This window comes from Palaemon carinicauda, chromosome 42, assembly GCF_036898095.1.
Source record: "Palaemon carinicauda isolate YSFRI2023 chromosome 42, ASM3689809v2, whole genome shotgun sequence".
Lineage (NCBI taxonomy): Eukaryota > Metazoa > Arthropoda > Malacostraca > Decapoda > Palaemonidae > Palaemon > Palaemon carinicauda.
Window position 1 is genome coordinate 14,051,591 of NC_090766.1, and position 27,500 is coordinate 14,079,090.

Consider the following 27,500-nt stretch of genomic DNA (forward strand, 5'->3'; position numbering starts at 1 on the left):
TTCAAAAAAAAAAAAAAAAAAAAAAAAATCTTTGTACAGTTGGACGCAAGAATTCATGGCACACCTCGCTCTCAGGAAGTTCACCCTGTCACACCTTTACTCCCCGTCGAGTAACCAAACAGATGCTGTAGGGATAGGTGCCAGAGGTGGTGGGCGGGGCTAGAGACAAGAACTCGCTGCGCATTAAGGGTGTGACCGGAATTACTGTGTCCAACTGTACATGTGTCAAAGGAGAGAAAAAACCGAAATGCTTTATAATGATACAAGTAATTTTACCTTTATAGTTTAAAGGTTTAAAGGCCGCTCAAAAATGGCAGAGGCAAGGGACAGACATATTGCCTTATCGAGCAGGACAATGCCCTAGAGACTGACCATATATTCATATGATCAGCGCCCAAGCCCCCAAGCTAGGACCAAGGAGGGTCAGGCAATGGCTGCTAATGACTCGGCAGATAGATCTATAGACTCCCCCAACCCCCCATCCTTAGCTCACAAGGATGGTGAGGTTGCAGTGACCAAAGAAACTAACGAGTTTGAGCGGGACTCGAACCCCAGTCTGGCGTCCAGCAATCAGGAACATTACCACATCATCCACCAAAAGCATATTCCGATTTGCATAGTCGTTTTGTTCAGTCTACCTCATACACGCGTGGCAAAAAACAACTTGGTGTAAGGGAGCATTCAAAACGCAACGAAGGAAAAAGAAATTATGAAACTAAAATGCAAAATAGAAGTAAATCAATTGTAGAAACATTAGCTAAAATGAAGAAATGTTCAACAAGAGTTCTATGAAGTACTGTTATTCTAATCCCCAATAATAATAATAATAATAATAATAATAATTAATAGCAAAGAAAGTGTAAATAACAATTTGATTTTGAAAAGTAACCCCTCTCTCTCTCTCTCTCTCTCTCTCTCTCTCTCTCTCTCTCTCTCTCTCTCTTTCTCTCTCTCATAAAAGTCTTCCTAGCAACTGTAGGAGAAGGAACCCGTGAAAAGCTCATGGGGAGGGGAGAGGTCCGCCTCCTGGTGGAGAACGGTTACATCACCATCATCTCTCTCGAGGGCCACAACATTGCCAGGTTTGACGTCTCGCACATTCGCCGCTTCGGTTTCGACAACACCAATACCAATTTCTACTTCGAGGCCGGACGGAAAAGCGCTCATGGCGAGGGTCGTTTCGACTTCATCACAATAGGAGTAAGTTCGCAATCCGGCGATTTTTTAGAGTCGGTGAAACCAATATATGGTCCAAAATTTGTGTGTGAATGAAGTTTCAGAATATTTAAATGAATAATCCTTGCAAATATCAATATCATTCTATGATAAGTAACTATAGTCAATTCATTTTAGTGAGGCAGATTTGCACCGACTCGCAGGAGTGCCCTTTAAGCTCGGAAAAGTTTCCTCATCGCTACTCACTCAGCGATCAGGAAACTTTTCCGAGCTAAAAGGGCACCGCTGCAAGTCAGTGCAAATGCGCCTCATTAAAAAAATATTAAGTATATAATGTTGACATGCGACATAAATGCTCTACTGTATGTAGTTATTTTCATTCAACCAGGGAAATAGAATTGCCGAGGTCCTCCGTCAGGAGACAGAATACCTCTTAGCTAGAATGGTAACAAGGACCACTTCTGACCCTCTCCAATCCCCTGTGCTGATACCAAACACCCATGGTGGTTACGAAATTCCACTGACGTTCGATGACCACGAATATGAAGAAATTCCTGGTGTCCCAACAGAATATTTAGAAATTCCTGGTGTCCCAACAGAATATGAAGAAATTCCTGGTGTCCCAACAGAATATGAAGAAATTCCTGGTAACCCAAGACAAAATACGGTAAGAATCTACATGATTTATAGTTTCTTTGACTGGCCTGACAATACTACATTGGATCCTTCTCTCTGGTTACGGTTAACTTTCCGTTTGCCCACACACACACCGAATAGTCAGGCATATTCTTTACAGATTCTCCTTTGTCCTCATACACCTGACAACACTGAGATTACTAAACAATTCTTCTTCGCCCAAGGGGTTAACTACTGCACTGTAATTGTTCAGTGGCTACTTTACTCTTGGTAAGGGTAGAAGACACTCTTTAGCTATGGTAAGCAGCTCTTCTAGGAGAAGGACACTCCAAAATCAAACCATTGTTCTCTTGTCTTGGGAAGTGCCATAGCCACTGTCTTGGGTTAGAGTTCTCTTGCTTGAGGGTACACCCGGCCACACCATTCTATCTAATTTCTCTCCCTCTTGTTTTGTTGAAGTTTTTATAGTTTATATATGAAATATTTATTTTAGAGTTGTTACAGTCCTTAATTTTTTTTCTTGTTTCCTTTCCTCACTGGGCTATTTTCCTTTTTTGGGGCTTCTGGGCTTATAGCATCCTGCTTTTCCAACTAGGGCTGGAGCTCAGCAGGTAATAATAATAATAATAATAATAATAATAATAATAATAGGATTCTAACATTGTGACCCGGCGATAGGGTACATGAGGTCCAGGAACGAGGCACAACTAAGGTAAAGCCCTACAGTTGCATTATGAAGCAAAAGCTAAAAGAGGTGGTAGAAAGGAACGAGGAATGAGAACACATTAGAAGGCTAAAAAGTGAGTGTAGCCTGGGGCGGGGGGGGGGTCGATCTAGGACCCTTTAGTAATTCCTATAGTACACTTCGTGAAATGGAGAGTACGAGAAATTATTAGAAGCAGAGAATAAAAGGGAATAATAGTAAATCAATAGGGGTAACAGCTAATAATCTGTGAATTTCTAGAATTTAGTGTTTAGTACACAGGAATTTAATGGAATCATATCTATACTTGAATTCTAATAATAGAACTAATGACAATGTAATGTAAAAGGCACTGGGATTGAATAGAGTATTTGGCAATATCACTAAAGCCAAGGAAGAAGCTATAAAAACTATAGTCAATTCTTTTTAGTGAGGCAGATTTGCATCAACTCGCAGGGGTGCCCTTTTAGCTCGGATACGCTTCCTGCCTCCTGATCGCCGATTGGTTGGAAAAGATAATTCTAACCAATCAGGTAGCAGTATACTTTTTCCGAGCTAAAAGGGCACCGCTGCGAGTCGGTGCAAATCTGCCTCACTAAAAAAAATTGAGTATAGTTTGGTTTGGTTTATAATTAGGTCTATAAAAATGTGATTTGAATTAGTTACCCTTTTGTTTATGTGGAAAGAACAAATGAGATACATTAAATGAATACAGAGGTAGCTACAAAATTGCTCATCAAGAAAAGGGGACGTGGATGGAGTGTGGAGAAGCAGAAGTTTACTGATGGCGGCGTTTGCTGGAGATAGTTAGGAGAAACTGCAGAGACTGGGGAAATTTCAAAATTAAGACTCGTTCTTGTGATTTCTGGCTTCGGTGATTTGAGCCCAGACTAGATAGAGACTGTTCTTTTTAGTATATTTCTCACCTTTCTCACCAGACGCCAGGTAGGCCTCCAGGCCTGTCAGTCGTCCTGCTTCAAGAACTGTCTCCATTCTTGGCGATCCTCATAGACCTCATCTCATCAACTTCCCGCAAACTGAAGCCTCTCCTCTCTCTATGTTTTGTAGCCATCTCAGTTTTGGTCTTCCTACCGGTCTCCTTGCTTCTGGTGTCCATTCCAAAAACCTTACTGGATATCGCTCTTCCTCCATTCTTTTGACATGTCCAAACCATCTAAGCTGTCCTCTCTCCACAAAACCCAGAATCCCCTCCACTCCCAGTGCTCTTCTAATATCTTCATTTCGTAGTCTATCCAGTCTTGTCACACCTTTTATGAGTATATTTCATAAGATTTATCTTAATTTTACCACCTGATTTTACTTGTATATTTATATCTTAATAGTCTTTAAACAGTTAATCATACATATTAGACTGATTCTTATTATTTTAAGAATACATAAATACAATATACAACAAAATTGAATGTTTCAGACGTTATACAATACTTTGCTATAGGTAAACTAATATGCATACACATACAGACACAAACACACACACAAACATATATATATATATATATATATATATATATATATATATATATATATATATATATATATATATATATATATACTGTATATATATATGTGTGTGTGTGCGCGTGTATATAAGCTAAGTTACAACCCTATTCGGAAAACCAGGATGTTACAAGCCCCATAGTGTATGTTACATTAGGAGGGAAAATCTGAATGTGTATTGTAAATACCTTTATATTTTTCACTTCATTGATAGTGAGTATAAGTTTTCAATGCTATAATATAAAATATTTCAAACCTTATTTATATGGACTTTCTTACTACTATTATTTACTACTTCCAGGGTCTAGGTATGAGTAAATACTATTGATTTCACTTTTCGCAGGTGTCACGTCACAGTTATATTTCTTTGTTCAATGCAACCATCTAACAGCTCCAAAAGAAGGTACTCCAACCAGTGCTGCCAAGGCAAGAGCTCAGAGGAAGGGATCTGGAACAAGTGGTAGCATGCCCAAAGCCCAGAAAGAGAGTGCTATTAATTTTTGGACGGATACTCCAACTTCTGATGCCAAGCCCTAAACCCCGATAGGCCATGCATATCCTAATTCATGGTAGTGAGTTCCAAGTCCAGAAAGAAGATACTTTAGCCAGTGTGAGCGAGACAAAATCTCAGATAAAAGATGCGAAACAATAAAGGGGATACACCAATTTGTGATAAAAATATAACTGTGGAAGAGGAAAGAAAAGGATACCCCAACTGTTGATACCAAGCCCTAACTTCTGAAATATTTTACGAAGTGATACGAAATCCCAATTCCTGAAAGAGGAGGCTTTGCCTCATGATACTAAGACCTATCTTTTAAAAGAGGATATTTTACTTTGCGATACCAAGCCCTGACACTACCCTCGTGATACCAAGCCCTAACTTCTGAAAGAAAATAGTTTACCTCGTGATACCAAGCCATGACCCTACCCTCGTGATAACTTTACTTTGTGATACAAAGCCCTGACCCTACCCTCGTGATAACTTTACTTCGTGATACCAAGGCCTAACTTCTGAAAGAAAATACTTAACCTCGTAATACCAAGCCCTGACCCTACCCTCATGATACCAAGCCCTGATCATACCTTCGTGATATCTTTACCTCGTAATACCAAGCCCTGATCATACCTTCGTGATAACTTTACCTCGTGATACCAAGCCCTAACTTCTGAAAGAGAATACTTTACCTCGTGATACCAAGCCTTGACCCTACCCCCGTGATAACTTTACCTCGTGATACCAAGCCCTGACCCTACCCTCGTGATAACCTTAACTCGTGATACCAAGCCCTGACCCTACCCTCGTGATAACTTTACCTCGTGATATGAAGCCCTGACCCTACCCTCATGATAACTTTATCTCGTGATACCAAGCCCTGACCCTACCCTCGTGATAACCTTAACTCAGGATACCAAGCCCTGACCCTACCCTCGTGATAACTTTACCTCGTGATATGAAGCCCTGACCCTACCCTCATGATAACTTTATCTCGTGATACCAAGCCCTGACTCTACCCTCGTGATAACTTTACCTCGTGATATGAAGCCCTGACCCTACCCTCATGATAACTTTATCTCGTGATACCAAGCCCTGACCCTACCCTCGTGATAACCTTAACTCGTGATACCAAGCCCTGACCCTACCCTCGTGATAACTTTACCTCGTGATATGAAGCCCTGACCCTACCCTCATGATAACTTTATCTCGTGATACCAAGCCCTGACCCTACCCTCGTGATAACCTTAACTCGTGATACCAAGCCCTGACCCTACCCTCGTGATAACTTTACCTCGTGATATGAAGCCCTGACCCTACCCTCATGATAACTTTATCTCGTGATACCAAGCCCTGACTCTACCCTCGTGATAACTTTACCTCGTGATACCGAGCCCTGACCTTACCCTCGTGATAACTTTACCTCGTGATAACTTTACCTCATAATACCAAGCCCTAACTTCTGAAAAAGAATACTTTACCTCGAGATACCAAGCCCTGACCCTACCCTCGTGATAACTTTACCTCGTGATATGAAGCCCTGACCCTACCCTCATGATAACTTTATCTCGTGATACCAAGCCCTGACCCTACCCTCGTGATAACCTTAACTCGTGATACCAAGCCCTGACCCTACCCTCGTGATAACTTTACCTCGTGATATGAAGCCCTGACCCTACCCTCATGATAACTTTATCTCGTGATACCAAGCCCTGACCCTACCCTCGTGATAACCTTAACTCGTGATACCAAGCCCTGACCCTACCCTCGTGATAACTTTACCTCGTGATATGAAGCCCTGACCCTACCCTCATGATAACTTTATCTCGTGATACCAAGCCCTGACTCTACCCTCGTGATAACTTTACCTCGTGATACCGAGCCCTGACCTTACCCTCGTGATAACTTTACCTCGTGATAACTTTACCTCATAATACCAAGCCCTAACTTCTGAAAAAGAATACTTTACCTCGAGATACCAAGCCCTGACCCTACCCTCGTGATAACCTTATCTCGTGATACCAAGCCCTGACCCTACCCTCGTGATAACTTTACCTCGTGATACCGAGCCCTGACCCTACCCTCGTGATACCGAGCCCTGATCCTACCCTCGTGATAAATTTACCTCGTGATACCGAGCCCTGACCCTACCCTCGTGATAACTTTACCTCGTTATGCCAAGACCTGACCCTACCCTTGTGATAACTTTACCTCGTGATACCGAGCCCTGACCCTACCCTCGTGATAACTTTACTTCGTGATACCAAGCCCTAACTTCTGAAAGAGAATACTTTACCTCATGATACCAAGCCCTGACCTTACCCTCGTGATAACCTTAACTCGTGATACCGAGCCCTGACACTACCCTCGTGATAACTTTACCTCGTGATACCGAGCCCTGACCCTACCCTTGTGATAACTTTACCTCGTGATACCGAGCCCTGACCCTACCCTCGTGATAACTTTACCTCGTGATACCGAGCCCTGACCCTACCCACGTGATAACTTTACTTCGTGATACCAAGCCCTAACTTCTGAAAGAGAATACTTTACCTCGTGATGCCAAGCCCTGACCCTACCCTCATGATAACTTTACCTCGTGATACCAAGCCCTGACCCTACCCTCGTGATAACTTTACCTCGTGATACCGAGCCCTGACCCTACCCTCGTGATAACTTTACCTCATGATACCGAGCCCTGATCCTACCCTCGTGATAACTTTACCTCGGAATACCAAGCCCTGACCCTACCCTCGTGATAACCTTACCTCGTGATACCAAGACCTGACCCTACCCTCGTGATAACTTTACCTCGTGATAACTTTACCTCGTGATACCAAGCCCTGACCCTACCCTCGTGATAACCTTACCTCGTGATACCGAGCCCTGACCCTACCCTCGTGATAACTTTACCTCGTGATACTGAGCCCTGACCCTACCCTCGTGATACTGAGCCCTGACCCTACCCTCGTGATAACTTTACCTCGTGATACCGAGCCCTGACCCTACCCTCGTGATAACTTTACCTCGTGATACCGAGACCTGACCCTACCCTCATGATAACTTTACCCCGTGATACCGACCCCTGACCCTACCCTCGTGATAACTTTACCTCGTGATACCAAGCACTGACCCTACCCTCGTGATAACTTTATCTCATGATACCAAGCCCTGACCCTACCCTCGTGATAACTCTACCCCGTGATACCGAGCCCTGACCCTACCCTCGTGATAACTTTACCTCGTGATACCAAGCCCTGACCCTACCCTCGTGATAACTTTACCTCGTGATACCAAGCACTGACCCTACCCTCGTGATAACTTTACCTCGTGATACCAAGCCCTGACCCTACCCTCGTGATAACTTTACCTCGTGATACCAAGCACTGACCCTACCCTCGTGATAACTTTACCTCATGATACCAAGCCCTGACCTTACCTTCGTGATAACTTTACCTCGAGATACCACACCCTAACTTCTGAAAGAGAATACCTTACCTCATAATACCGAGCCCTGACCCTACCCTCGTGATAACTTTACCTCGTGATATCAAGCCGAGACCCTACCCCCGTGAGACCAAGCCATAATTTCTGAAAGAGAGTACTTTACCTCATGATACCAAGCCTGACCTTACCCTCGTGATAACTTCACCTCGTGATACCAAGCCCTGGCCCTACCCTCGTGATACCAAGCCCTAAATCCTGAAAGATCATACTTTACCTCGTGATATCAAGCCCTAACTCCTTAAAGAGGATACTTTACCACATGATACCAAGCCCTAAGTCTTTAAAGAGGATACTTTACCTCGTGATACCTAGCCCTAACTCATGGAAGATGATACTTTACCTCGTGATACCAAGTCCTAACTCCTTAAAGAGGATACTTTACCTCGTGATACCAAGCCCTAACTCTTTAAAGAGGATACTTTACCTCATGATACCAAGCCTTAACTCCTGAAAGAGGATACTTTACTTCGTGATACCAAGTCCTAACTTCTGAAAGAGGATACTTTGCCCCGTGATACCAAGCCCTAACTCTTTAAAGAGGATACTTTACCACATGATACCAAGCCCTAAGTCTTTAAAGAGGATACTTTACCTCGTGATCCCAAGCCCTAACTCCTGGAAGATGATACTTTACCTCGTGATACCAAGTCTTAACTCCTTAAAGAGGATACTTTATCTCGTGATACCAAGTCCTAACTTCTGAAAGAAGATACTTTACCTTGTGATACCAAGCCCTAACTCCTGAAAGAGGATACCTTACCACATGATACCAAGCCTTAACTCCTGAAAGAGGATACTTTACTTCGTGATACCAAGCCTTAACTCCTGAAAGAGGATACTTACCTCATGATACCAAGCCCTAACTCCTCGAAGATGATACTTTACCTCGTGATACCAAGTCCTAACTCTTTAAAGAGGATACCTTACCTCGTGATACCTAGCCCTAACTCCTGAAAGAGGATACTTTACCTCGTGATACCAAATCTTAACTTCTAAAAGAGAATACTTTTCTCCATAGTACCAAGACCTGACTTCTGAAAGACGATACTTACCTCGTGCTACCAAGGCTTGTCTTCTGAAATAGAATACTTTCCCTCGTAATACAAAGCGATATCTTTTGAAAAAAATATACTTTAACTCGTGATACCATTTGCTTATTTAGTACCTTATCAAGGTGCTGGAAATAGGGAATTTATAGAATTTAGAGAATCGGAAAGCATATAAATTGAAGTACAAAAGTAAGCTAATCACAGCAAAAATATATTCCCCAATAGTGGCACTAAGGATACTTCGACTAATTATTATAAGGCCAAAGCCCCAAAAAGGACGCTACAGTCAGACATACTAGGAGATACAGATGATCATCATTGTTATTACTAGCCAAGCTACATCCCAAGTTGGAAGAGCAGAATGCTACGAGCCTAACATGTAAAGCAGCCCAGTGAGGAGAGGAAATAACAACTAGTCTATAAATAAGAAATGAAATAAGATGATGAAATAACACTAGAGAGAGTTTGAGTGAGTCAGTAAAAAGTTGAAAAGATAAGTCACATGAAATGAGACAAGTCAATAAGTTCCACAGAAAAGCAATTGCAAAAAGTTTGGACTCTGAAGTTCCACCAATTCAACTACTAGATTTAGAATTCATTCCACAATCTGGCCACGGTTGGTATCTAAGCTATAGAATTCATCCTTAGGACAGATAACGCGACTGTTCGAATAACTGCATAACTATAACACTACATACTGGATGGTACCAGTTTGGGAAGATCTGAATTCAAAGGATGGTAAGAATTATGAAAAATCTTATGAAAATTGAATATAGAACTAACTGAGCACTAGTAACCCATATGATATGCAATAAGGGATAAGGAATTTAACAGGCTGCAAGTTTTTCCCGACAAATTAAAATGAAGAGACTGCAGCTGAAAACAAGTCAGGGTAATAATATTAAAATCATGGCAGCATGAAAGAAATAAATCACTTCCAAGGATAGATTGATCACGTGTAATCTTAAAACTTTCTCAACATGTCATTGTTTGTCCAACTGAAGAACAAACATCAGATGCGCTCTCAAAAATAAATTTTTAGCCAAGAATCACACACAGAATTTTATGTGAGTCGCATGATGTTAAAGACATTTGTTGAGGACCTCCTGTCCATGACCTACATACAAGCACACAAGTTTTGCTAGGGTTCAACTGTCTCATCCATAATTTGCACCATGCACTAATTTTAACTATGTCTATTGAAGGATTCCGCAACCACAGGCCTACATTCAGGGAATGGAATTGATTCAAGGAGAGTAGCATCATCTGCATATGCAACAACTTAAAAGTTTCCAATCCCAAACTATATATCAGGCGTATGTGATTGGAAAAGTAATGGGTTGAGAACACTGCCCTAAGGAAGATCAGATATTATATTTCTATGGCCACTATCTTCTACTATGGTGTCCATCAACAACTACTCTTTGCAAATATTACTTAAAAATTCAATAATGGCGGTAAGAAAAGACCCACCTACTTCCATCTGTTCGTTGTATTGGAAAACATGGTCCTCGAGAGAGGAGCCAAGAGAGAACGTAGATCAAAACTATTATATTAAAATTCACGATCTAAAAGAAGTTATCGTTGGTTTACTGCATATTTTACTCATGCATCAAAATCAAGGGTGCTTGTGTATACAAAAATAATAAGGGACGGCGAGAAATGCCCAATCTTATGCCGGCAACAAATAACTTTTAATAAGAGTTCAGAACTACTTAGAGACCTTGAGAAGTGCATTTACCTGTAAGGGAAAATGTTCTATAAATATCATTTCACGAACAAATGAAAATCTTACCATTGGAACTCACGAATTAAATGGATCATTCAAATGAAAATGTCAGTATTTAGGTCTGAATAGAAATGTCAAGTGATATTCTATTCGAAGTACTTAAGGTCTTAAAAAAATGCCTAATTGAAAGATTATTAAATTATATCAGCATTAAAGATTGTGAAAATTTGAAAATCAGTATCTCCATCATTAAAAAGATCTGAACAAAATTATAAGTAATACTATTTTAGTAATAACAAAGGCAAAATACAACATTGAATGATAATATGCCATCAGTAGTCATATTGTAAATTACAAATTTAGGAAGTTTATATATATTATTCAAAGTCAAAATTAAATGAATAGTTTTGATTCATATGCAAAACATAAATAAAAATGTCATTAAATTTGAATCTATTATCTAATGTAGGAATGAAAATGTCATTGATTCAGGTGGTACTTAAGGCCTACCTGAAACTGATAAGTGATATCTTATAAGTAGTACTTATGGGTAATCAGGAAATGTCAGTCACTTTTTATCACGTACAAGGTCTATAGCCATCAGCAATGTGCTGTCTGTAATGTTCAAGACATAAATTTCAACCATATCATTATGTAAGATTTCATTAAAAAAATGTACATAATTTCCAATAAATTTCTAATATATATCATTATATAAGTAAGATTTCATTTTTTAATGTAAATAATTTCCAATTTCTAGCATTAAGGTCAAAGTGATAATGTCAAATGAAAACATACCAGTAGCATTCAACCATATCATTACGTAAGATTGCTTTTTTCAAAAACAAAAAATGTACATAATTTCCATTTTCTAGCATTAAGGTCAAACTTATAATGTCAAATGATAACATACCAGTAGTATTTAAGGCCAAATTAAAACTGTTAGTGAATTTGTGTTACTAGTACAGTAATTCATGTTAGTATAGAAATGTCAGTAACTGTCACTCTGAAGTGTGTAAAATCAAAATGAAAATGTACATAAAAATGTCAGTAATTGTCACTCTGAAGTGTGTAAAATCAAAATGAAAATGTACTTAAAAATGTCGGTAACTGTCACTCTGAAGTGTGTAAAATCAAAAGGAAAATGTACATAAAAATGTCGGTAACTGTCACTCTGAAGTGTGTAAAATCAAAAGGAAAATGTACATAAAAATGTCGGTAACTGTCACTCTGAAGTGTGTAAAATCAAAAGGAAAATGTACATAAAAATGTCGGTAACTGTCACTCTGAAGTGTGTAAAATCAAAATGAAAATGTACTTAAAAATGTCAGTAACTGTCACTCTGAAGTGTGTAAAATCAAAATGAAAATGTACTTAAAAATGTTAGTAACTGTCACTCTGAAGTGTGTAAAATCAAAATGAAAATGTACTTAAAAATGTCAGTAACTGTCACTCTGAAGTGTGTAAAATCAAAATGAAAATGTACTTAAAAATGTCAGTAACTGTCACTCTGAAGTGTGTAAAATCAAAATGAAAATGTACATAAAAATGTCGGTAACTGTCACTCTGAAGTGTGTAAAATCAAAATGAAAATGTACATAAAAATGTCGGTAACTGTCACTCTGAAGTGTGTAAAATCAAAATGAAAATGTCCATAAAAATGTCGGTAACTGTCACTCTGAAGTGTGTAAAATCGAAATGAAAATGTACATAAAAATGTCGGTAACTGTCACTCTGAAGTGTGTAAAATCGAAATGAAAATGTACATAAAAATGTCGGTAACTGTCACTCTGAAGTGTGTAAAATCGAAATGAAAATGTACATAAAAATGTCAGTAATTGTCACTCTGAAGTGTCTAAAATCGAAATGAAAATGTACATAAAAATGTCAGTAATTGTCACTCTGAAGTGTCTAAAATCAGAATGAAAATGTACATAAAAATGTCAGTAATTGTCACTCTGAAGTGTCTAAAATCAAAATGAAAATGTACATAAAAATGTCAGTAATTGTCACTCTGAAGTGTCTAAAATCAAAATGAAAATGTACATAAAAATGTCAGTAATTGTCACTCTGAAGTGTCTAAAATCAAAATGAAAATGTACATAAAAATGTCAGTAATTGTCACTCTGAAGTGTCTAAAATCAAAATGAAAATGTACATAAAAATGTCAGTAATTGTCACTCTGAAATGTCTAAAATCAAAATGAAAATGTACATAAAAATGTCAGTAATTGTCACTCTGAAGTGTCTAAAATCGAAATGAAAATGTACATACGTGTTTTATATAAGCTATATTTAAGGAAAACATGTAAATCAATCTAAAACTGTAGTATATATGTCCTAAAGAAATATTATCTCTATATCTTTACTATCAACGAAAATGCCAAGCTCTTCCAGAGCAGTACTATCTAATGTCTAATCAAAGGAGCCAACAATTTTCTATTTGTAATGATCTGTACCAACCGTGTGTCACACAATTGTACATAATTATTTTGTATATATTATGCTTGTATCTGTGCTCTTCCCTCGCACTAAAAAGAACCTGAATGATCATGTCTCCGGTTTTGCTCTGTAACATTGTCTGTCTCTCGAACATGTTATGTCCTGTTGCCTTGAGGTTTTGTATATAAAGGAGAGTGTTCCTTAATAAAGACTCAGTTGATTGCTTCCTGCCTTTGAGTTCACAACCCTCTCTCGGCCCGTCACATTGGTGACCCCGGAGTGACTCGCTCCTCCCCCCCACCCCCCTACGCCTCTCACCGTTACTATGACGTCGTCAACGCATACCTTCTGCAGCAGTACTCACTGTCGCCAGCCGCCCGTATAGCAACGCTTTTTTCAGCTCTCTCAACAACCATTGGGGGACCAAAGGGCTTCGCTCACTATCGGGAAAATGACCAGTATTACTCGCCTGCAACCTGCCGCAGACGGCTCTCCTCGTGAGGTGAACCTACTTCGCGCCCCTATGGACAGCCACTTCATGACCTTCAAAACCTCCATCAACGCTTCCACTCGTGACGAAGAGAACACCTATTCAACTTCAACCGAAGCCGACGTGAATGCCGTAGGACACGCCTATGAATGCCGTAGGACACACGCCTATGAATGCCGTAGGCCTATGAATGCCGTAGGCCTATGAATGCCGTAGGACACACGCCTATGAATGCCGTAGGACACACTCGCCTATGAATGCCGTAGGATACACTCGCCTATGAATGCCGCAGGACACGCCTATGAATGCCGTAAGACACACACGCCTATGGATGCCGTAGGACACACTCGCCTACCCCGTGACGAGCCGGAGCGGCAACACAGCCAACCATCATCCACCACTCGCTCGCACCCCAACCAACGACTTCTACAGCCACTCACTGCCGCTAATCGGCGCAGTTTTTACTACTACCTCTCCAGATTCAGGGCACCTATTTAACAAGTTCAGTATGTCATTTTTAGAGGGGGAGCCATGTACCAACCTTGTGTCACACAATTGTACATAATCATTTTGTATATATTATGCTTGTATTTGTGCTCTTCCCTCGCACTAAAAAGAACCTGAATGATCATGTCTCCGATTTTGCTCTGTAACATTGTCTGTCTCTCGAACATGTTATGTCCTGTTGCCTTGAGGTTTTGTATATAAAGGAGAGTGTTCCTTATTAAACAACTCAGTTGATTGCATCCTGCCTTTGAGTTCACAACCCTCTCTCGGCCCGTCACAGATCAAAGTAAAAATGTAAACAAAAATGGTATTAAAGGACTATTTGGAAACGCTACTGATTTTCCTTGTTAAAGGGCCGATATTCTAAACGAGGTTGTCCATCATCATCTATCTTTAATCGGTAGTATTTAACATCTGAATGGAATGTATGTAAAAAAAAAAAAAGCAAATTTTTGGATATTATTATAATTATTATTATCATTAATGCAAGAGTACACTGTTAAAATTTTTCATTAAAATAACCGCAAAAATCTTGGAATAAATGTTGCCAGGCATTTACCGTTTTAAAAACGGATATATTGACGGGCACCAACCCGTAAAAGATAATAACAAAGTATGCAAAATTACAGTCGCCTGTATTTTACTGAAATACGGTTGAGAACAGTATATTTTTACGGAGAATAACGATAAAAAATACGGCTTTTTAAGTGTAGCAAACACGAATTGGTGAAGGATCAGGCCTCCTGATTTGTTACATCAATTAAGAGAGAGTAAAATCGTACCAAGAAGCAAGCTGTACCATAGCATTCCACTGTTCTACTAAATGCACTATTGGACAAAGATTAGATCAAGTAAATATCATTATATTCTCTTCTAGTGATTAACTTGTTTTCAAATCCTCGACGAGAGGCTCCAATGGTTGCTACTGGAAAACAATAACAACTAAAGTAAATTTAAGTAAACTAAACTAAATGAAGTAAAAGAGACCCAACCAATTGAGCATCACGATATCATAACCACAATTAATATCAAAGAAATGTCAATGTTGTCAGAAGAAAAAAAAATAATGAATAAATCTGTTGCCAATCAAATCACCCAATGCTTGACTTCAACATCATACTTCCTTCTAAAATATCTATCAGCTCTGCGACTGAAGAAATCCAGATATTCAAACTTCTTTATTACAGATCCATGGTGTTCTTTGCTTCAGGTTATACTACATTTAATGTCTTGTTTAACAAAATAAAAATGTTGAAATATAATCCAGTAAAAATTTGAAAATCATAATCGTAATACAATACAAATGTTGAGTCAGATTTTATAAATAGATTAACTTCACAGAATATGAACTAAGACCTAAAACTTCACAGGACTACAGAAGCTGAGCGTAAGAAACCGAATTAGAACTGGAGGAATTAAGACAAACTATACAAAATATGAACTAATGCCTAAAACTTCATAAGACTACAGGAGCTGAGCGTAAGAAACCGAACTAGAACTGGAGGAATTGAGACAAACTATACAAAATATGAACTAACGTCTAAAATTTCACAGGACTACGGGAGCTGAGCGTAAGAAACCAAATTAGAACTGGAGAAATTAAGACAAACTGTATAAAATATGAACTAAGACCTAAAACTTCACAGGACTACGGGAGCTGAGCGTAAGAAACCGAATTAGAACTGGAGGAATTAAGACAAACTGTATATAATATGAACTAAGACCTAAAACTTCACAGGACTACGGGAGCTGAGCGTAAGAAACCGAATTAGAACTGGAGGAATTAAGACAAACTGTATAAAATATGAACTAAGACCTAAAACTTCACAGGACTACGGGAGCTGAGCGTAAGAAACCGAATTAGAACTGGAGGAATTAAGACAAACTGTATAAAATATGAACTAAGACCTAAAACTTCACAGGACTACAGGAGCTGAGCGTAAGAAACCGAATTAGAACTGGAGGAATTAAGACAAACTGTATAAAATATGAACTAAGACCTAAAACTTCACAGGACTACGGGAGCTGAGCGTAAGAAACCGAATTAGAACTGGAGGAATTAAGACAAACTGTATATAATATGAACTAAGACCTAAAACTTCACAGGACTACGGGAGCTGAGCGTAAGAAACCGAATTAGAACTGGAGGAATTAAGACAAACTGTATATAATATGAACTAAGACCTAAAACTTCACAGGACTACGGGAGCTGAGCGTAAGAAACCGAATTAGAACTGGAGGAATTAAGACAAACTGTATATAATATGAACTAAGACCTAAAACTTCACAGGACTACGGGAGCTGAGCGTAAGAAACCGAATTAGAACTGGAGGAATTAAGACAAACTGTATAAAATATGAACTAAGACCTAAAACTTCACAGGACTACAGGAGCTGAGCGTAAGAAACCGAATTAGAACTGGAGGAATTAAGACAAACTGTATAAAATATGAACTAAGACCTAAAACTTCACAGGACTACGGGAGCTGAGCGTAAGAAACCGAATTAGAACTGGAGGAATTAAGACAAACTGTATATAATATGAACTAAGACCTAAAACTTCACAGGACTACGGGAGCTGAGCGTAAGAAACCGAATTAGAACTGGAGGAATTAAGACAAACTGTATATAATATGAACTAAGACCTAAAACTTCACAGGACTACGGGAGCTGAGCGTAAGAAACCGAATTAGAACTGGAGGAATTAAGACAAACTGTATAAAATATGAACTAAGACCTAAAACTTCACAGGACTACGGGAGCTGAGCGTAAGAAACCGAATTAGAACTGGAGGAATTAAGACAAACTGTATAAAATATGAACTAAGACCTAAAACTTCACAGGACTACAGGAGCTGAGCGTAAGAAACCGAATTAGAACTGGAGGAATTGAGACAAACTATACAAAATATGAACTAAGACCTAAAACTTCACAGGACTACAGGAGCTGAGCGTAAGAAACCGAATTAGAACTGGAGGAATTGAGACAAACTATACAAAATATGAACTAAGACCTAAAACTTCACAGGACTACAGGAGCTGAGCGTAAGAAACCGAATTAGAACTGGAGGAATTGAGACAAACTATACAAAATATGAACTAAGACCTAAAATTTCACAGGACTACGGGAGCTGAGCGTAAGAAACCGAATTAGAACTGGAGGAATTGAGACAAACTGTACAAAATATGAACTAAGACCTAAAACTTCACAGGACTACGGGAGCTGAGCGTAAGAAACCGAATTAGAACTGGAGGAATTAAGACAAACTGTATAAAATATGAACTAAGACCTAAAATTTCACAGGACTACGGGAGCTGAGCGTAAGAAACCGAATTAGAACTGGAGGAATTAAGACAAACTGTATAAAATATGAACTAAGACCTAAAATTTCACAGGACTACGGGAGCTGAGCGTAAGAAACCGAATTAGAACTGGAGGAATTGAGACAAACTATACAAAATATGAACTAAGACCTAAAACTTCACAGGACTACAGGAGCTGAGCGTAAGAAACCGAATTAGAACTGGAGGAATTGAGACAAACTATACAAAATATGAACTAAGACCTAAAACTTCACAGGACTACAGGAGCTGAGCGTAAGAAACCGAATTAGAACTGGAGGAATTGAGACAAACTATACAAAATATGAACTAAGACCTAAAATTTCACAGGACTACGGGAGCTGAGCGTAAGAAACCGAATTAGAACTGGAGGAATTGAGACAAACTGTACAAAATATGAACTAAGACCTAAAACTTCACAGGACTACGGGAGCTGAGCGTAAGAAACCGAACTAGAACTGGAGGAATTGAGACAAACTATACAAAATATGAACTAACGTCTAAAATTTCATAAGACTACAGGAGCTGAGCACAAGACATCAGCTAAAAATTTCAAGCATAATATCTCTATGGGGGGGGGGGGGGGGGTTGACAAAAACTGTCCATCATAGCTATTTGTTATTTTTTCTTTCCTCCATAACAGATTTTTATTGGTAAATAAGTTCTGAAACGCTACAGTCATCCTAGAAACCGAAGTTTCATCAGAGACTTGAGTAGTGGTTGAGCACTAGTACAAGATGTCGGTGCACGGTCTCCATGGAGATTTAAGGCTTGATGTCTACACAAAAGTGGACATTTCCTTTAAAGTATTTCCAATGCAACTTGCTTTGCTAGTTTACATACCTATTCATTCCCATATACTCCTACATGATCCGGAACCTAATTTTTTTTTTTACTTTTAATCCTCTATTCTTAAAGATACAAAGCCACTGTAAAATTTTAACACTATAGAGTTATTTGAATTAAAAGCCAAAAAAAAAAAAAATGCTTACAAATGCTTTTTAAGTTCCAAAAAATAAGAAGCCTTCTTCCTTAATATTGATTGTCCCAATGGCTGTTAAAATACCACACAGTTCTGTTGTTAAAATTAAGGCTAAAGGAGGTAGAGAGCCTCTGTAATAAAATTCACTGCTTTACACTCCAAATTGGATCCACCAGAAAAAGTAAATTTACAACCACTATGTTCTTCAGTATATTCCTCAAAAATTGAGAAAGATTCGACTTACGTCATGTTATCTTTAAGACAATAGAAGTACTTAGAAAAACTTACGTATGCTTCATTCATCATTATACTAAAATTAATCAACAGCTGTTACAACATAAACCCATAAGGTTGAAGTAATCTAGGATATGCCTCACAATATCTAAATTGGTTTCCACCATAAACAGTCTAAAGAGCTAAATATCTTGAAGTCTGCAGCTTATACTAATACCAAACGATACAAGATTACAAGTGAAGATCTTGAGATCTTCACCAGCATCAACCAAGAGACTAGGAATTGGTGATGGTTTGAAGGCATGATGGATGCACTAAAACCAAATTCTTCAACTGGCTTTGGGTAGCTGAGATACAAGAGCAAATACTTTCAAAATATTACTACAATTTAGACATTTGATTATCAACGACTTCAAATATGAAGTCTGTGTCAAATTATGACAAAAAATCAATCCTAAAATGTGGGTCTCAAGGACACATGGAATACGTTGGTTATTGGCAAATACATCAGGCTCTGGATGCATTTCTCTTATATGGCAAAATGTGTTATGACCGTTTTGCTCATAGAAAACTTGAAGCCCTTTATATCAACTCATTTTATGATTTTCTCAACTGTGTGTTGTATTTTCCTTTCAACCAAAGATATCTTCGTTCCAGCAAATGATATGTACAGATCATCAACAAATAATGTGTGAGGAATATCCTGGGGGGGGGGATGATGGAAGATATTTCATTCACAGCTAGAGCAGTCACCCTCAGGAAACTACACTGGGGAACTCCTTCTAGCCATCTGTCAAACAAATGATTCTCAACCTCAACGAAAGAAATGGAGAGGCCCCCCCCCCCAAAAAAAAAGAAAATCTTTATAAATAACGGTAATTCCCATCTCAATCCAGATTCATGGACTGCTCTTGGGATTCCATGCCTTCAATCAGTGTCGTATGCCCTCTCAAGATAAAAAAAAAAAAAAAAAATAGATACATGGTGCACTCTGGATTCAAGGCACGCTAATGCAACTGTTATTGAATGCATTCTCCAAAAGCAAAATTGGGAGGAAGAAAAACACCCCTTTTTCAAGAAACCACATCAATCTTGCATTTACCATCTCAATGATCTTAGATAAACAATATGTCACTAGGATAGGATGGTAACATGGGGTTAAAAACTTAAAATTATAGCTAGCTCCCACACCGTTGGGTAACTGCTGTCTCGTCATAGTTTGTTAAAAGCCTTAAAATGACATTTTTTTGTGTATATAGAGGTACATTTGATGTACTGTCCAGTTACTTTTAACAACTATTTCCAGCTATTCATAGGTTTGTCAACAAACAGCTAATTGTGACATTTATTAGATACAAAAGATAACCAAGAAAGATATCTGGCAACCTACATTTCACGGTGAAATTGCACTACACATTTCTTGTACATAAAAATATCTTCCTTTCTATGGTACTTCCGGGATCTAGATGGTCTTGTTAATCTACGAATAGTCTGAAATTCCAATAGCCCCCAATGCCTTCAAAAGAAACCTGTAGAATTATGGATCCAATTTTTGCCCGCATTTTATGATACCCCATTCAGTTTGACAAATTAACATGTACTGTAGGGAGTTCCTATGCATTTACAACAATATCACTTAACTCCTAGAACTTCTTGACAATCAGCCTTTTCGAAGATCAAACCAGGTGACCATTGTAGTTTTGGACCATTACTGGTGTTGATTATAATAGGTACATGATCATTTCTATGTTAACCATCCAATGTTCTTCAGTTGACACCAAGACGACAAATTGAACTCGTAATTGAAAGGTCAATTCTGTGACAAAGTGTTTGAAAATGAAAATATGTGGCCTCTCTTATATTTTACAGTCCAGCTTAAACAATTTCTGTGTGTGGAAATGAGGTTGCCTCTTGTATTTGCTAAATTTTACACCATAAATATCTACCATTCCTATACCCAAGTAGGAGACATGGAAGAGGGAATTGATGAAATAAATTAATTTTCATGGAATGAAAAAAATAAACTGATACCCTAAAATACCCTCCAGTTGCCTTTCATGGATTCAATTCCCCCACTAATGACACCAGTGAGAGCTGCCTCACAAAGGCTTACTCCTTACCCTACCCAGAAGGGATGGTACAGTTGGCTTCATTAATTCCGGTACACTTCATGTGAAGCTAAGGAGACGTCAGTGTACCGGAATTAATAAAGCCAACTGGACCACCATGAATAGTAGCTAAAATGTAGGCCAAACGTGTTTGGTGGGACTAAGAGCACTGCAAGAATACAATTTTCCCCACTCTAATAATACTAGCAGGCAAACCAGACAAAATGCCGAGTCCTACCTCTAAAAACCAGCCCTCCCCTGGGATCCATGGACCTGTTTACGAGAGATTGCCCTTCATAATAACATGAGAATATTAATATTTCAGAGGTCCGAACATTAACAGGTAATTAGAAAACCACCAACAGCTCCCATAACTGTTATAAAAACCAATCCCAGCAATGGTATCTCTTCCCAATAAAAAAAAAGAGGAAAAGAGGAAGAGATGTTCGACAGCCAAGTGGGAGACAGTTCATTAAGTATGGAGGAGGTTAAAGAAATAAGAAATGGAAAGATATTTGAAAAGATATTTTGAGTCAAACTGAGGGAAAAGAGCATTCCCCATTTTGAGGTCCATCTTCCCTGTCACAAATCTCAACATAGAAAATACTGTCCCATGCTGAAGCCTAACAACTACGTCAAGGCAATCTCTCACTAAGAATGGTCTTTATGTAGAAGATAGGCTGGTTAGCCCCCAATTGAGTGAAAACTCTCAAGACAAAGTAAACGGAAGTGATAAAATTAATAAACACACTGTTTTTGGAGTGTGGAATGGTGACGTTTTTATTACTAGCTAAGGTACAAACCTAGTTGGAAAAGGAGGATGCTATAAGCCCAAGGGCTCTTAACAGGGAAAAAATAGCCCATTGTGGAAAGGAAATAAGGAAATAAATAAACTACAAGAGATGTGATGAGCACTTAAAATATCATATTTTGGGAACAGTAACAACATTAAAATAGATCTTTCATAAATAAATTATAAAAATGGATATATATTAGCCTGTTCAACATAAAGACATTCAATGCAAGTTTGAACTTTTGAAGTAATGCAATACTAATTTGGGGTAGTAACTTTTGAAGTAATACTATACTAATTTGGGATAGTAATCTTTATGTGGCATACTTGGACCCATATAAAATTTTTGTATCAAGGTATAATCCATGTACCACCTTCCTTGGCTAAACCCGCATAGTTCTTCCCTTAGTAATCCCTGTGTCTTCTCTCTTAATTTCTGAGCCAAAACTGACATGGATACAAACATCATCTTGAGCTATAGAATAAAATGAACGTTACAACCAATTTATCATAAAATCTTCCCAGATACAATACATCGATTTCAATATTTTACATATCAACTACAGAGACTGAAAAGGGCAATAATGAATTTAGTTCTGCCATTACGAGAAAATAAATAAGAGAGCACCTGGATGACGTCATTCTATCACTTATGTTGCTCTTAAGCCCGGATAAAAGAGGAGAATTGAAAGTAAAGTTCATGCACCTGTTTGGTGGTAAGATACAACGCATAACTGGGTTGTGGTGGCCTATTGGAAACGTCCCTGCCTGGTGTTCTGCTGGATGGGAGATCGAGTCCCGCTCAAATTCTAAAGTTTTTTGTAGTGTCTGCAACCTCGCCATCCTTGTAAGCTTAGGGTGTGGAGTTCCGGGAAGCCTATAGATCTACCTGCTGAGTCATCAGCAGCCATGGGCTGGCCATCCCTGGTCCTACCTTGGGTAGAGAGTTTGCTTGGATGGAGAAGAGGCTTGGTCACTAATCATATGGATATATGGTCAGTCTAGGGCATTGTCACTGACCCTTGCTTCTGCCATCCATGAGCGGTCTTTTAATCCTTTAAACTGATCCTTACAATTATCAGTGAACGAAAATTCATAAAGAAGGCCAAAGAGACCTCTAAATTTTATCAATTCATCAGCAAACACAAGCTTGCAATATTGTGTATCAATCTAAGGCAACACTTGAATACCTGTCCAGTTCAATAACTTTATGCTGAATGTAATAGGTCAAAACGAGGCCCAAAATCCTACCGGAGCAAATTATTATTAATATTACAAGGGAAGAGATTAACCAGCCCAATGGGTCAAGCATGACTCTTTACAGAGCTGGCCTACCAAAGCAAAAGCCAAGGCTATGGGAAGCAGCTCTTCTAGGACGACACTCCAAAATCAAACCATTGTTCTCTAGCCCTGGGTAGTGCTTAGCTTCTGTACCATAGTCTTCCACTGGCTTGTATTAGAGTTTTCTTACTTGAGGGTACACTTGGGCACACTATTTTATCTTATTTCTCTTCCTCTTGTGTTGTTAGTTTTTTATAGTTTATTTAGGAAATATTTTCTATTGTTATTACTGCTTTTAAAATATTTCATTTCTCCTTGTTTCCTTTCCTCATTGGGCTAATTTCCTTGTTAGAGTCACTGGGGTATAGCATCCTGCTTTTCCAACTAGGGTTGTAGCTTAGCAAGTAATAATAATAATAATAATAATAATAATAATAATAATTATAATAATAATAATAATAGCCTTAATCAGATTCCTTAAAACAGCTTAACCACGAAAAGTCCAATGATAACATGAAAAAGGTGAAGATATCTCCCTATCTCAATTCCAGGGATCGTCAAGAACTAAACTTCTATATCATGTTTGTCTCTCTTTTCAAGTACCACGATTAGCGTCCACTTCTTCTTGTGCATAATCATCATTTATTAATATACTCATTTTTTCTTTATGGGATACGATTGTCTAGTGGGGCCTCGCGACTGAGTGTGAGCATTGAATTACGACATGATTTATATACCATGTATTTTTTTCACACACGCAAATGACTGAATAAGCAGGTATTATATTTCAGGTGAGAGAGAGAGAGAGAGAGAGAGAGAGAGAGAGAGAGAGAGAGAGAGAGAGAGAGAGAGAGACCTTGATGGGGGCCGATATTGAGTCGACCTTCAACGCCACAACTTTAAGGACCACAAATTTGTAAATAGGAAATCATACGGAATCCTAAATTTTAGTTATGTGAACATATGTAATGTCTACCGGGGGAAGGTCTTGGGTGCTCATGTATAACAATATATAACACGAACTTGGATCCTTTAAATGTCGTACAAAATCTTTAACAACGGCTCATCCGCAACAGCGACCCCATATAAAAATGGGAACCAGCTGGGAAGAAGACAAAATCTTTAACAACATAATGGAAATTCACCTTTTGGACACCTTTGTTTGCATCTGTATACTATAGTCCATTTCTTTTAGCAAGGCATATTTGCACCGACTCGCAGCGGTGTCCTTTTAGCTCAGAAAAGTTCCCTGATCGCTGATTGGTTAGAATTATCTTGTCCAACCAATCAGCGATCCGGAAACTTTTCCGAGCTAAAAGGGCACCGCTGCGAGTCGGTGCAAATATGCCTTGCTAAAAGAAATGGAGTATAGTTACTATATTGACACAATTTAGTTTATTTTTCTGACTGCAATACAAGGGAGAAATGTGGATAAGATGTAGTTTGATCAGACGAACTGACTGACATCTAACGTGGCGATGAATACCTAATGTCAAAGAGTTATCAACTTGACATTAATGAAATGAATCATAAAGACGGCTTGAGGCTAAGAAGTTTATACAGAGAACGATAACGACATGTTGATAAAATAATTCAAGATTAATATGTAAAACTGGTAAAGGAAGCAAATTCGTATTTACAGTAAGTTACAAGCTGGAGTTGAAATCCGTCATTGAGGAGAGTACGTAATTTTTTTTTGGTAACTAACACGAGTAACAGTAAATTATGGCTTCTAAGTTGAAGACCCCAAAACAATTATACATTATTATTATTATCATTATTATTATTATTATTATTATCATCATCATCATTATTACAAGCTAGGCTATAACCCTAGTTGGAAAAGCAAGACGCTATAAGCCCCAGGGGTCCAACAGGGAAAAATAGCCCTGTGAGGAAAGAAAACAAGGAAATAAACTAAAAGAAAAGAATAAACAATCAAAATATTTCAAGAACAGTTACATCATTAAATTAGATCCTTAGCTACAAGCGAATTGTTATTGAAAAGAAAATCTTATAATATCAAGGCAGATATGATAGAACCCTTCAAATTAAGGAAAATAACGACCAAACTAGATACAGAAGCGATTAATCACTCGTCTCTTTTCTTGGAAGAGTAACTGGCATTTAACGTTAACTAAATGATAAAGCTTTCAATAGAAGATTGTCAGGCTGCAAGAAAACTCAAAATCAATCAACAGAAGATTAATAATACAGAGGTTTTTGTTCCCTAAGTTCATTACTTTGTCCCTCTCAAAAATTCGAACACTTCTGCGACTGCAGAGCCTGTAAGGGATTGCACTTGAAGGAGTTTTGACTTTGTGTTGATTTTCTGGTCCTATACTGCAGGGGAACACTACACTATACAGGACCTACACGTTCAGTTAACCCTATACGGGACCTACACGTTCCCTAATCAATACAGGACCTACAAGCTCAGTTAACCCTACTCTATACAGGACATGCACGTTCAGTTGATCCTACACGTTCAGTTAACCCTATACAGGACCTACACGCTCAGTTAACCCAACTCTTTACAGGACATGCACGTTCAGTTGATCCTACACGTTCAGTTAACCCTATACAGGACCTACACGCTCAATTCACCCAACTCTATACAGGACATGCACGTTCACTTGATCCTACACGTTCAGTTAACCCTATACAGGACCTACACGCTCAGTTAACCCAACTCTATACAGGACCTGCAAGTTCAGTTGATCCTACACGTTCAATTAACCCTATACAAGACCTACACGCTCAGTTAACCCAAGGCCAATATAGAGCCTCTATTTTGGCCTTGAGTTAACCCTACTCTATACAGGACATGCACGTTCAGTTGATCCTACACGTTCAGTTAACACTTTACAGGACCTACATGCTCAGTTAACCCTACTCTATACAGGACCTGCAAGTTCAGTTGATCTTACACGTTCAGTTAACCATATACAGGAGCTACACGCTCAGTTAACCCTACTCTATACAGGACATGCACGTTCAGTTGATCCTACACGTTCAGTTAACCCTATACAGGACCTACATGCTCAGTTAACCCAACTCTATACAGGACCTGCAAGTTCAGTTGATCCTGCACGTTCAGTTAACCCTATTCAGGACCTACATGCTCAGTTAACCCTACTCTATACAGGACCTGCAAGTTCAGTTGATCCTACACGTTCAGTTAACCCTATACAGGACCTACATGCTCAGTTAACCCAACTCTATACAGGACCTGCAAGTTCAGTTGATCCTACACGTTCAGTTAACCCTAATTAGGACCTACACGCTCAGTTAACCGTACTCTATACAGGACCTACGCGTTCAGTTAACCCTATACAGGACCTACAGGCTCAGTTAACGCTACTCTATACAGGACCTACGCGTTCAGTTTATCGTATACATTCCAAAATGTTCAGAACTTCCAACCGCATAATGCTTGTTTATTGTCAAATGCACATTATCGAAGCGCTTAGAAAAGAAGTCTTCAGTTTCTTCACGAAAGCCTTAATATCTTCTGTCTCTCGGATTTCTAGTGGGAGCTTATTGTATAGACTTTGCCTGAATATTTTTACAAAAGGATTTCGAAATCAAAAGGTTGATTTCCATTACAATTTAAGAGTAACTAAATTAATACTAGTCAATAATAATTAGACTTGGCAGTTATACCTTACCGAGTAGACCAGTCAAAAGGAAAATTGCAATAAAAAAAAATGTTAGTCTTTCTAACGTCAGAGCTTTATTGATAATAAAGTGTATTAGCTTAATCTATGCCCTCTACTGATACGTAATATGTGAAGTTTAGTATGAGTGTTTTCTCACTTTAATTTGGCCATAAATACAAGCCTGAAGCTACAAATTTTCCTGCTTAGATACGCGTTATACAAACTTACATTAACAATTAGTTATGTATCTATCACGCTATACATGTACATTTCGTGTGTGTATATAATATATATATATATGTATATATATGTGTGTGTGTGTGTGTGTGTGTGTGTGTGTGTGTGTGTGTGTGTGTGTGTGTGTGAGCGCGTGCTCTCGTTCATAGTGACAAAAAACAAAAGTGTCAGATATTACCATTTATGGCAATGCAAGAAATTTCCTTGACGTGGAAATACATTCACAAAGAACTTGAAACCCATCAGTATTTTATGCTTCATGTTAGAATAGGGGAAGTGTTTGTACATAGTCTTTTAGTATTTGACAGTGTCTGACTGTCTCTCAGGAATTGAGAGCCAGACATAAAACAGTGTGCCCTATAATCTACGCTACTTTCGTATCATATATATCTCGATGCCCATAGGCATTTGCAAACGACTTACTTTTATGATTCTTATTTATTTTATGACTCCCATGTAGTAGTAGTAGTAGTAGTAGTAGTAGTAGTATTCTAGGGCTCAAAATAATTTACAAGCCTTGTACCGTCATCCACCGAGACGAATCAACACACGAAACTTAAGTTTATGTCAAGTCAAGTAATGACGACGACTAGACGCAATGCCAAAAACTA

At 38.5% G+C, this 27,500-nt stretch overlaps 1 protein-coding gene and 1 long non-coding RNA gene across 2 annotated transcripts in view; one reads left to right on the forward strand and one right to left on the reverse strand.

Moving 5' to 3' along the window:
• Positions 1-5,227, forward strand: part of LOC137632773 (uncharacterized) — a 25,099-nt gene extending 19,872 nt beyond the window's left edge. Inside the window, exons 6-8 of the mRNA XM_068364857.1 lie at positions 962-1,200; positions 1,565-1,843; positions 4,377-5,227. Coding sequence (XP_068220958.1) covers positions 962-1,200; positions 1,565-1,843; positions 4,377-4,421 — 563 coding nt within the window. The 3' untranslated portion in view covers positions 4,422-5,227. The remainder of the gene's footprint in view (positions 1-961; positions 1,201-1,564; positions 1,844-4,376) is intronic.
• LOC137632775 (uncharacterized) overlaps positions 1-27,500 on the reverse strand; it is a 115,681-nt gene that overhangs the window by 88,065 nt on the left and 116 nt on the right. Inside the window, exon 1 of the long non-coding RNA XR_011042120.1 lies at positions 27,313-27,500. This exon is cut by the window's right edge and continues 116 nt beyond it. This is a non-coding gene — a long non-coding RNA (uncharacterized lncRNA). The remainder of the gene's footprint in view (positions 1-27,312) is intronic.